Source organism: Oreochromis niloticus, linkage group LG22 (genome assembly GCF_001858045.2).
Source record: "Oreochromis niloticus isolate F11D_XX linkage group LG22, O_niloticus_UMD_NMBU, whole genome shotgun sequence".
Classification (NCBI taxonomy): Eukaryota; Metazoa; Chordata; class Actinopteri; order Cichliformes; family Cichlidae; genus Oreochromis; species Oreochromis niloticus.
Genome location: NC_031985.2, coordinates 35,418,770 through 35,431,154, shown reverse-complemented (window position 1 = coordinate 35,431,154; position 12,385 = coordinate 35,418,770). Strand labels below are relative to the sequence as shown.

The 12,385-nt window shown below is 42.2% G+C and overlaps 1 protein-coding gene across 3 annotated transcripts; it reads left to right on the top strand.

Annotated features, from left to right (window-relative positions):
• anln (anillin, actin binding protein) lies at positions 1–11,587 on the top strand. Of its 3 annotated transcripts, none has more exons than XM_005459749.4 (23): positions 1–157; positions 1,624–1,774; positions 1,859–2,284; positions 3,507–3,829; positions 3,971–4,271; positions 4,493–4,659; positions 4,756–4,845; positions 4,934–5,042; positions 5,350–5,648; positions 5,728–5,855; positions 5,941–6,082; positions 6,167–6,302; positions 6,563–6,742; positions 6,926–7,052; positions 7,221–7,269; positions 7,390–7,443; positions 7,593–7,625; positions 7,728–7,746; positions 8,570–8,682; positions 9,057–9,143; positions 9,237–9,344; positions 9,723–9,895; positions 9,981–11,587. In XM_005459749.4, the coding sequence occupies exons 1-23, from the start codon at positions 140–142 to the stop codon at positions 10,099–10,101; spliced, it is 3,354 nt and encodes a 1,117-aa protein (XP_005459806.1). In that variant the 5' UTR covers positions 1–139; the 3' UTR covers positions 10,102–11,587. The 3 variants fall into 3 exon arrangements, with proteins under 3 accessions (XP_005459806.1, XP_005459807.1, XP_005459805.1); XM_005459750.4 differs by having other exon boundaries at positions 3,968–4,271; positions 5,422–5,648; XM_005459748.4 differs by having other exon boundaries at positions 3,968–4,271.
• The last annotated feature ends 798 nt before the right edge of the window (positions 11,588–12,385 follow it).

The window sequence follows — 12,385 nt, the reverse complement described above, 5'->3', positions numbered from 1 at the left end:
AGTCTGCGCAGTAGTCACAGCGCCGAAATTCAAATTTGAACAGAAGCTGTTTGGTACAAAGAGAGAAGCTGGAGTCGCGCAGTTCTCTGTACACGCAGTTGTAGTAGTGTTACAGTCGAGCTGTTAGAAAGTGACCAGAATGGATCCGTTTACTGAGGTGAGTCACAGAAAAACTTGACTAATCCGTTAACAGAAGAAACTGCGTTAAAGTGACTGGTTAGTGTGCGCAGCTAACGTAAAAACCAAATGTTATAATGGTAGTGCTTAGAGACAGCACGGGTGATTAGCTTGTTTGTTATTAGCTTTAGACGTTGACATTTTTAACACGGCTGAAGAAAACATGTCACGTGTTTCTTTGGTCAAAAAGACTACATGAGCAATAAAAAAGTATCTCATTTTAATGTCAGTATGTATGTGGCCGGAACTATTTAACAAGTATTTCGCTGGACTCCTGAATGATCGTTATGTTTAAGTGCTCCTTAAACAACGCCCCAGTCATTAAACTCGCTGAGTATCCGTATGCTGTGTCCAGCAGTCGGACCTGTGGGGTGTAAGTTTCTTTCTTTTCTTTTTTTAAACTCACTCATGTCGGTGTTGCCAGCTAACTAACCGAAATGACTCAGGAATGGATGTCTGATGTCATTAGAGTTTAAACCGCAGGCGTCCAGGAGGCGCGCGTCATTCTTCAGCAATGCTTTTCGTCAGCGCCTGCAGAGCTGATGTGGGGTGTAGTATGTGTTGGGACTTGCACAGCAGAATAGAATATGCTGCCATGGCATTGTTCATGTACAACGAGATTATGGGTGCTTCACGTTAAATTAAAATATAAATAGTAAGACAGCAGAATTAACTATAACAAACAGGAGAAATATATACAATCAATGAGTAGCCTGAGTGATGAGGGTTACTCAGACCATGGCTCAGATTGTTGGGGGGGGTGTTTACAGTAAACACAGTGTGAGAAAAACGAGGGCAAGCAAACACATTCTTATTATCTTTGGTTACTTTGTGTTTCTTTGGATTCGTTCACGTGCTCAGGAGTTATCAGCTCTGACAGGTAAAACTAAGAAACTCGCATTAGAATCTGACAGTGAGGGAAATCCCAGCTTCCAGTGTGAAAGTGATAAGTTGTTAGAGTTTTGCACTCACTTATTTGTATGATTCCTGGAAAAGCACGTGTTGAACGTGCTCAGTCTGGTGTTTCATCAACAAGAAACACTATTTCTTTACAGTTTCCATTTGTGTGCAGATGAAATGAGCAGCATAGACCAAAGTCATGTGTGTTGGGAGATGCTGCTCTGCCTGCTCCCAGACTTTACTTAATGGTGTGCTTGTATTTATTTATAATAGTGGTCAAAGAGAACACTGAGAGCCCAAAGCTATAGCAGACTCTTACTGCACTAAACCATTTATATGAAGTGTAAACAGTTGTAAATTATCTTTGATACAGAAACTGTATCTGTATAAGGAGGAGCGACATCATCCCTTTAGATGCAGCAGCGTTGCCATAAATCCCTTTGTGCACCTGGCTTTAGTTTGTAATTTAGCTTAATTCTGTTTCACTAAAGCAGTTAAACACTACAGAGGTGATGTTTTATTAACAACCCAACTCTACCAAACTAGAAACTGTTGGAGCGAACCCGAGCTCGCAGAGAGAACCTCCAGAAGAAACTCGCAGAAAGAAGCAATGCAGCGAACAGACAGGTGGTGAAAAGGCCTCGAGAGCCACTGGCTGACACAAACATTGTGATCAGCGAGTCTGTTATTGATAAAGGTATGAGCACCTTTAGTGTTTTGGCACTTTTACCTCTGAGTTGCAGCTGTCTTGCGTTTGCTTAAATCTCTTTATTGTTTTCAGTGCCCCAAACATCCACAAAGCCATCCCCTTCGAAGCGCAAGTGCTCTGGAGAAAATGTCCAACCTGCAGCTGATGAAGAGAACCAGGAGCCAATGATGCCACAAGCTCCTCTTCTCTCAGATCCTCCCACAGACAAAAAGCCCCCGGTGGGTCCAGCCAGCATCCGGTCTTTCTCCTCCTCCTCGGAGAAGACTTCAGCAAAGCCTGTTCTGCAGTCTCAGTCAGTGCAGCTGAAAACTGAATGCCCAGAACCCAACAGGATGGCTGTCTGCACTGCTCTTGTTCCTCCAAGCAGAACAGAAGCACAGATAGGAGCCGCCAATCCAGCTCCTCAGAGTAGCAAAGAGGATCCAGCTCCATCTGCTGCTGGCATGAAATCACGCTTACAGAACCTGGCAGAGCAGAGGAAGTGCTGGGACACTGACGGTAACAGTTTCCTGCTGTTTAATTTACATAAAATGAGTTTGAATTTACAGGAAGTTACTAACAGGACTTCAGGAGGGGGGGGGCATAGATTATCAGAAATAAATTCAAATACTCTCAGAATGCTACAAAAGATCACCATCCTGAGATAACAACAGCCGAGGGAATCTACATGAAATCGGCTCAACCAAAAAAACATCAAACTCTGAACACACTGAGGTTGACAAAGCTAGTTCCTAATTCAGATCAAGCTAACGGTTCAGTCACAAGACATAAAATAGCACAGCAGCCTCCTCCCACCTACAAAAACAAAGAAACTAAAAAATCCATGTTTGAATCCTGCTGACTGAATGTTTTTTCCCACATGATGTAACCAATTGTAGCTTGTGGTGACTAACTGCTTGTCCACAGCTTGAGGGCAATGTGCACACACCAAAGGTGAGTGCACAGGTCGCCTGACAGGGGATGACCTTTCTGCAAACAGTCACAGTCTGACTTGAACTTGCTATCTAATATTAAAATGCAGACCGTTTGTCGGCTTGTTATCAATAATCCGAACGAGAGAATGACAACTGGCTGCCAGCTGGTTGTGTTCTGGTTATTTTCTTATGGAAGAGGAAGGTGCTGAGCGCAAATGTTAAAGTTAAATGTGAATTTCTGTCTATGTAGAAAGTCACAGATGTGGGATTTTTGATGATTTCTCACAGTTGCTGTAGTTTCAGAAACAGATTGCATGTAACTGCCAACTTGATCGTGCTGAATGTCAGACTGATGGTACAGTGAGTCGGTCCTATGGCAGCATTTTAGGCAGGTTTTAGTGACTGTGTGACACTGTGTGTGTTTTTAAAAAATGTGATAATGGCAATAATATCGTATCATAGGTCAGGTATCGTGTTGTCTGGTCATTCCCACTTCTACAAGCAGACAACTGGAGGTTGAAATGTTTTCTGATGCTGTCTATTTTAAAGAAATCTCTCTTACATATATGTAATGTAGAACAATATAACACACACTGTTGGCTCTCTTATACATGATTCTTTTTTGTAACCCCCCAAAAAAGTTTGAGTGAGGTTAGTTTGTGACACCAAGAAGGATTCAGAAAAACAGATGTTCCATCTTCCTCCTCAGATGAGCTCTAATCCTGAAATTCCAGATAACGTCTGTGCTTTTTACGTGTGAATGCCTGAATAAATGTGTAAAAATGAAATTGTTTCTCCCTTTTCAGATGCTTGTGATATACCTTCAGACTGTATTCCTGTATCCATGATAAAGAGACCATTTGATGCCCAACCAGCTGCCAGTCCCTCTGTCTCCTCAGAAATTTCCCTTGGGAGGAGAGGCAGACTGGCGAACCTGGCTGCAACCATTGGTTCCTGGGAGGATGATCTCAGCCATGCTAAAATCCCCAAAGAGAATGCAAAGGAGACGCTCGCTACTTCGTCTAGTCCCAGATTTACAGTCAGAGATGCTGCGGCTTCCAGCACTAAACCCAGTGTCGTGGTGACCAGTTCAACCGTGAGGAGCAAGTGCATGGGCATCTCCAAACAGGTATTATTTTTTTATCTTCTGCATAATCACTTCACTATTCAAATTTTAGTTTTTCCTGCAAGGTTTCCTGGGTCACCAGGAAAATCCAACATAATCTCCTGTATAAATAAACTGGCTTTCCATCTGTTTATTTTTCAGCAGGCTGCGTTTTCTCCAAGCCTTCAACAAGCTGACTTGGTATCCAGTCCTCAGAAGTGCTCCAACCAGGGCACTACAGTTTCCTCTATTCATCAGAAGACCTCGATTGAGGAACCGGCCCTCTTATCTAGTCAGCAGAAGGTCAGCTCCTCCTCCATGTCAGTGCCTCAAAGTCCCCTAAAACATCAGGCCCTTTCCAAAGGCCCAAAAGTCTCCTCCAGTTCCCAGAAGCCTGAGCTTTGTGCCAAGCCCAGCTCATCTGACCTTCCAGTCTCGAAGGAAAAGGTTACTACAGGAGCTTTTGGTGAGTCAGACTGGAAAGCTGGATATTTACTCAGTGGTGGTCTCTGCATGTTTTGATATGGCCAGTTTCTTAGCACATCAGCCGGTTCTATTCACTTGTGTACCAGGGGCACCTTCCTACATTGTCATTTAATTGTCTGCTCAAATCAGTGTTGACATAGACCCATTAGTTGATTATATCCTCCACATGTAAGAAAGAATGGTTTTTACTATCTCAAATAGGAGTGAAATCTTTGCGGGAGCGCATCAACCAGAGCTCACCTGCTCGAGTCGGAGTACAGACCAACACTACCTCTGTGAGTCCAAACACCAGGTCAGTACAGGAGAGACTCAGAGCTGCCCAGGCTACAAACACAACCACGGCTGACATCACTATGAGACAGAAACTGGTAGGTTGATGTCATTCCTGGTGCTGCAGTTATGTTTTTCCCCCCTTGTCTGAATAGCAGAATGGCACATTATAGTAACAAGCTTGCTTGTTTCAGGAGCGTGAGAGTGAGCTGGCTCAAATTTGCAGTCGATTCCAGCAGAGGAGCAAAATGTGGAAGGACAAAGAAGGAGGAGCGGACACTAAGGTTGGACAGGAAGCATCAGGCACACACAGAGGAAATAAAGTCTCCCAGCATTTACCTGACTGGATTTTTCAAACGATGTACTTTTCAGGAAGAGGCCGCAAAACCTGTTGAGAGAGAAGTGATCTCATCTGAGCCGCCGGATGAATCCTCTGCACCATATAAGAAATCTGACGCACACGGCGAGTGCGCTCCTTCAGGTATTTTGCATGACGGTACTGAACAGAGACAGAGTACTCTGACTACTGGTAAAATGAAGCCATCAGTTATCTGGTGTTGGACAGATTATAATATGTGATATTCTTTTTAGTGGCAGTGCAATGACTGGTGTGTGTTTTGACTGATTGCACACACCTTCAAATGTCACCATCGGCGTTTCTGTTTGACCCTCAGCAGTAATTCAGTTTGATTCAGATTTTGAGTTTAGGATGTTGGTACAGCTCTACACAACAAACCATACATCCCGATGACAATTTCAAGATTTCTAACATGGGTTTAAACAAACAGCAGGTCGTCAGCTGATGAACTCCCCTCCAGTGTTGACCTCCAGCCCCCTGAAAGTGGTTGTTCACACTACAGATAAGTTGACTGAAGAGACCCCAGAGGAGAAGCAGGAGAAAAGAGAAGAAAACGTGGACCTGTCTATCAATTCTACCGTCATCAACGAGCTGTTTGGAGATCTAGAACAGAGTGAAGATCACAGCGGTGATGAGGAAGATGCTTTAAATATCTCCTCGATGTCCCTCCTCACTCCACTGGCAGAGACTGTGGCCGCTGTGGTAAACAGTCCAGAAAAGAGAATGATGGTAAGCACTGACGAGTCCTCATCCATGGAAATGCATCCGTAATTGTTCGGTGGTAACATTTTCTTCACGACTTGTGCAGACATCCACTCCAGCCAACTCTTTCATTATGAAGAGCACCACTCCAGACGATGTCGCCAAAAGCTTCCAGGCCTCCTCAGATGGAGATGGTGTGAGTGTCTCAAGTGAGGACCACAAGCTTCCCTACAGGTTAGTGTTTCCTCCGTGCAGTGCTTAGATGCTTCAAAGCTGCCTGTTTTCACCGTCTCACCGAATGTTTGCTGCTGTATGCAAGTATCGATGCATACAGGTCTACCAGGGTGAAGAACACCGAGAGGCCCAGTGTGAAGCAAGTTATTGTGAGAAAAGAAGACGTTTCTAAGAGAGCCGAGGAGCCCCGAGCATCCAGCCTGTTCAGTGTCAAACAGAAGATGAAGGTTTACATAAACTTGTACCATATAGGATTTCAACTGGTAATAAACGACAGTCTTATCTTACACAAACATCTACCTTTTGTGTAGATTCTGACGAATGAAATCAACCTGCAGCAGACGGTTATCTATCAAGCCAGCCAGGCACTCAACTGCTGCACAGATGAAGAACACGGGAAAGGCTCCCAGGTGGAGGCTGAGGCAGAGAGGCTGCTGCTGGTGGCAAGTAAGCACATCTCTAATATTTCCTCAGTCAGGTCAAGGTTATTCGCATAGCACAATCACAAAGTCTTGAGTAAAGGAACACAAATAAAAATACACTTGACATAGTGCTAATACTTTGTTTCCTGTATATAATGTAAAAAAGCTTTGCACAGGCCTACCCTGTGTCGATGTTAGAGCTCCACATAGTCGGTATTTAGAAGATTAGTGAGGGACATGGTTTGGTCCCAAAGACATGATTTTGTTTATGTTTGATGGCCTCAGGCGAAAAGAGAGAGACGCTGAAGGTGGAGCTGGACCGGCTCAAAGGAAATCCAGGAGGAAGGAAAGAGGGGCCTGCAGCCCCACAGCCGAGCACGATGGCCTCCAAAGGCTGCATCACCCTGCAGGAGCTACGCCTGCCTCTCAAGGCAGACTTTGTCTGTTCCACTGCTAATAAACCAGGTGCACCATCCATAACACTATAGTTTTACATGTTCTCGATTTGACAATAACCATATCTCAAATGTGTGCTTTTATTAGACTGTTATTTGTGTGAGTTTTAAGAATCCCCACAGTGAAAGTGAAATTCCACAGGAGCCCACCATACTAATGTGTACCATGCTGTTTGTGTTTTCATTATTTCAGAGTCTACCAAGCATTCATTTTTCATCATGATCAGGGCGGGAGCAGAGAACATTGTGGCCACGCCTTTAGCCACCACACACCGTGGCCTGAGTGGGGACACCCTCACCTTCCCCACCAAGTTCACTATGTGAGTCAGACTAAGCCAGACAGAAGCAGTTAGTGTACGGACTGTTGGACTTTAGTCAGACCGCTGTGGTCCACTCATCATTTCAGTGCATCGTTCTGTTAGTGAATACTATTAACTAAACATAATCAATGTATTTACTGATTGCTGAGCAGAATCTTTGCCTTTCAGATCTGACGTCGACAGTGACTTTGACATCAGTCTAGAAGTATACTGTCTGGTACGTGTCCTCATTCTGCAAGTACTAACACACTATTTTCTCTAAATGACACAGTCTGTTCATTCTATAAGTTTGTGTTTTGCTGTGTTACTGATGGGTCCCAGTGCTGTTCCCTTTCAGGTGCAGAAACGTGAAATCTGCAGTGACAAGAAGAAGAAAACCAACAAGTCGAAAGTAATTCCTGTTTTTGTGTGTGTGTGTGTGTGTGTGTGTGTGTGTGTGTGGGTATGAAGAGGAGACAGGTCTGTGAGTCGATGTCAGTATGAGGCTGTTCTCATTTTACTCTTTAAAACAAATATAATACTTTTTCTTCATCTTACTAGGCTATCACTCCAAAGAAGTTCCTTACCATCACTGTAAGTATTTAAAAAAAAAAAAAAACCCTAAGACTTTAAACAAAAAATCAGAAAAAAAGCTCCTTTTTTCCACATGTTAATTAATTTATTCTTCTCTTGCAGAAGACGGCACAGACACCAGGTATGTGATGCTAAGCTTTATACAAACTGTGTGCTGTGAGGACTATTACATAACAAAGTGTAAAAGATACAGAGTGATGGTCTCAATATAAGCTTCAAGGAGAGGGGAGCTTTATTGGGTCAAATAAACGTATTGGATGAATCAGTGATCTGGTATTCTCACAAAGTGGATTCTGTTCATTTGGGCTGTTCCATTTTAAACAGGAGAAACATTTCAATACTCTTCAAAGTGACTTCTTTAGTCACAATGTGACAGCTTTTGTTTGAAAGTTGTATCTGAACAAAACTTCTGAAAAGTACTCTTTGGATAGACAGAACCAAAATACAGATGTTTAGCTATAATGTATATCACTATGTATGTATAAAAAAATAAATGAATAAATGAGACAGACAGACCCAGAGTGGGTGCACATCACCAATTAAAAGGCTAAGCATCAGGTGCTCTAAGTACTGAAAAGCCTACCCCCAACAGGGAACTAATCCCCACACAGGATTACTCCAAAAATAAAAAAGGCAAAATAAAAAAATGAGTGCCTGAAGGAGGAGCTTGTGCTCAACTAGACGCTCCCCTGTGCTAAATATATTTCTAAAGATGCTTTTGACATGAAATTCTCACCAGATGTCAGTAATGAGGCGCCTTCTTATAGGCCATCAGTTGGGGCTGAACCAGCTGATATAAATTTGCACCCAGTGGCAGGATTTCTAATTACTGACAGATATCTGAGGGGTCTGTCCATGCCTTTTTGCACCTCCCTTTCTTCATGTGTTCATTACTTTTTCCCTGTGTCACTTGTCATTATTAAACATAATGTATGTTGTTGTAGTTGTGGCCAGTCCAGGGGGCCCCAATGCTGTTCGCACCAGTAACTTTGCTCTGATTGGAGCATACAAGCTCACCCTGTCTTCAATTGGAAAGACCCAGTTTCCTTTGGAGAAGGTATGAAAGCCCTGAGTTCATATTCCATGTATATCTTTCTACATTCACACTCTTACATCCATGGCAGTAACGTCCTCATGCATCTGTAAAAGGGCTTTATAGAAACTCGGTAGTTATGTCACCCTATGTATGTATGTAAGTAAGTAATTAAGTATTAATGAGGACACACATGCACGCACACACAGTGTTTCCATGTCCATATTCACCTGTAGACTGCACCACCATTTTTTTTCTCCCACATGAACTGAAATCAAATGATTGTCATTTCTTATTTTCCTAGTAAAATATAAAGAAATGTGGAGTGACTCACAACTTTTGTATAGTAATGTATGAAGTGTTAGCCTTCCATTCAGTCTGACTACTTTGGGTCATAGGTGCCGTTCTTGTGCCCTTTGGAGGGCCACATCTACCTTAAGATGCACTGTGAAGTGGGCTCAAAGGTGGAGGAAAGGGGCTTCCTGGTGAGTATGGGTCATATGATACTGGCCTTAATGTGCTGCTGCTCCAACTATTCTTGAAGTTTAATCATCTGATTTTGCTTTTTCTTACCACAGACAATGTTTGAAGATGTGAGTGGATTTGGAGCTTGGCACAGACGATGGTGCGTCCTGTCAGGATACTGCATCTCCTACTGGACTTACCCAGACGATGAAAAGAGAAAGGTAACAATGCTACAAGCCACGCAAGCAAGTTTGTCTGACATCCATGTTACTCTACATTCACATGCTGCAAACAGTGACTGCTGACTAATGTGACTGCTCTAAACCTGCAGTAAAAACTAAAATTCATTAAATAGAATGTGCCAAAGTTTAAAGCCTTAAGAATAAAATATGTTTAAAGACCTCTGCCTGAACAGGGCGTAGGATACAGGAGATCACAGCTGGCTAACTGTGCAAGAGTATGTAGTATGGTGCATTCGTGCACAAGGAACGTGTTTTGGTGGGGTGTGAAGATGGATAAAGGAGGCCAAATCAGACATACGGAAAAAAAGTGTAGAATTATAGACGAGCCAAACCTGATAGTTGTTCTACATCTCTTAGAATCCCATTGGGCGCATCAATCTGTCCAACTGTACAAGTAAGGCAGTGGAACCAGCCAGCAGAGAGTTTTGTGCCCGACCCAACACGTTTGAGCTCATCACCGTCAGACCACGGAGAGACGATGACAGAGAAACTCTTGTCAGCCAGTGCCAGAACACCATGTGTGTCACTAGGTAAGTTTCCACCATATGGGCAGGTACTTACTCCTGAAGAGTGGGTTGATGACAGCGAACATACTCTGCTCGTTTTCCTGTGCAGAAATTGGCTGAGTGCTGACACCAAGGAGGAGAGAAATCTGTGGATGAAGAAGCTGAACCAGATTCTGGTGGACCTGCGGATGTGGCAGCCAGATGCCTGTAACAGACCGCTGCCGAACTAATCCCTTTCTATTCTTTGGACTGCTGATGATGCATGGCTTACTAAGTGCAATATACTATGATACCAGTTGGATATTTGAGTAGAATAGGATCATTGATCAGAGGAGGTGAAATAAACATCAGAGACATGTTAGAACAGGTTTTTTGTGCATTTACATAGGTGTGGGGTTTTTATATATCTGATACATATGCCTGGTTTGATGTGCTTTGGCTAATGTTGCCACCTTTTTATGTTAATGCTAATATTTAATATGCACATGCTGCATGGCTTTAAAATATTTGTTTTCAGTATTCAAATTTGAATGTGCGTGGTGTTCAAATTCCTCTCTCTCTAAATATATACATATGTGCATGTGCACGAGTGAATATGTGTATATACGTGCATGCTTTATAACTCCCCCCCAAAAGTATTATGTTCAATGGAGATAACTGGGGACCCGATCTGTTACATATCCTCTGAAGCTTGAGTCTGCATAACCAGCACACTGACCTATAATCACTTCAGGGATGTTGGACCATGTCCCAGCTGTCTGTCTTGACCTACTATGCATGTCTGTGGATGAGAAAACCACACAGGCACACGTAGAACATGTCAACACCACAAAGAAGATTTGAACCCAGATATCAGTGTGATGCAGCAGTGCTTAACTACTGTGCGTCCATGTTTCCCAGTTTTTCGGTTCGTTTGTTCTTATTTTTAATTAAAATATAAAGGTTCTGTCAGATCTAACACATGGCTCATCTACACAAAGAAATGGGGGTGTTTTTCATTATTTTTTGTTTTTTCAAGATGACTAGTTTTACCCCTCAGCTGTAAAAGGCTGATGAGATATTGTCACCCTGCCAGGTGGGCAGGCGGCATAGACATGCATATGAATGCAATAACTCGAGAAGATGGTGACGTAGGAGTTTAAACAATCGGTGTAGCTAGTATAGTTTGAATCGCAGCGACATTGAGGTTGAGGTCATTTTACTTGTGACCGTAACTTGAGAACAAGGGACAGGATTTTAAAATTGATGCCACCGGTGTATCTACTAGGAGGCTGGGGGTAACATCGGCGGCCACCACCTTTTTCAAATGATGTAATTTTATTATATGTTAATGAGTCTCAGGTGTAACAGCAAACTACAGAGTGCATGTTTACCTCCTAGGTACCCTGTTAGACAATGCAGAGTAAATAAAATATTCTAGTGACTTGCAAATAAATACAATTTTTGATAAAAGCACTTTTTAAAAAGCAAATATGGATGAAAATGGTCTACATGCATCATTATCTCTAGGAATGAGCAGGAGGTGTTTCATCCTGAGCTGTGTTAGGGATTTGGAAAACTTGCCTGTTAAATAATGTATGCTAGAAGCTTTATTAAAAAAAAATAATGGATGGGCTATTTTAAAGTGTTGCTGTGTAATTATATTGAATGAAAACAGTGCTTTCTGTTTACCTTTTGCAATTTGGTGCATTAAAAAAAGTATTTGCCCCTTCCTGATTTCTTAGGTTTTCCACAGTGGTCACGCTTGTTTCAGATTATCAAACTAAGTTTAATACAAAGATAACTCCAGTAATTGCAAAAAGCAGATTTCAAATGATGATTTCATTTATTAGTAAATAAAAGCTATCTGAACCTTATTGGATAAAGTCATCTAAACTGAATTACTGGTTGTGCCTTCTTGGCAGCAAGAAGTGCAATCATGTGTTTGCGGTAACTGGCAAAGAGGTTACATAGCGATGGTGCAGGGAACAAGGAGGAAACAAGTGACCTCACTAGGTGAGATAAAGTTTACATAAATACTTAAGTACATTTTTAATGGCTTCCATAAACTTTAAGAGAATAACAGCCAGGTGTTGCTAACAAAATGCACTTGAGTATCTGATTACCTTTACCATAGATGCATATTATGGAAAAAAGGCCAAGTACAACACAGAACAGCATCACTATAAATACCACCAAGAAATATAAGTAGCTCACATTCTCCGACATTCACATTTAGTTTCTATTTTAGCATGACCCAACCCGCCCCCTACCTCTGCTGCACTGCTAAGGTCTGTTTACCTCAGAGGTGGTGCTTAGGTTATGTTCTATGTGCAATAGTTACTAAATCACTCTGTTCAAAACTACATTTTTAAAGGTTTTATTAAACATGTCTTTAAAAGCTAGAAATTTTTAATCAAGCTTTGTCTTTGTTTGTTTGTAATAGAAGCTAATATGGGAGAATATGCAATGCAACGGAGTTATATCTAGGAGTAAACCTTCCTCTGATATGTCACTTTTTTCTTCAGAGAACTC

Bases quoted from the DNA above. Each gene is read 5' to 3' on its own strand.
- anln (XM_005459748.4), top strand. The intron at 4,846-4,933 runs GTTGGACAGGAA...TGTACTTTTCAG, and splicing joins AAGGAGGAGCGGACACTAAG to GAAGAGGCCGCAAAACCTGT. The intron at 8,683-9,056 runs GTATGAAAGCCC...TTTGGGTCATAG, and splicing joins CCCAGTTTCCTTTGGAGAAG to GTGCCGTTCTTGTGCCCTTT.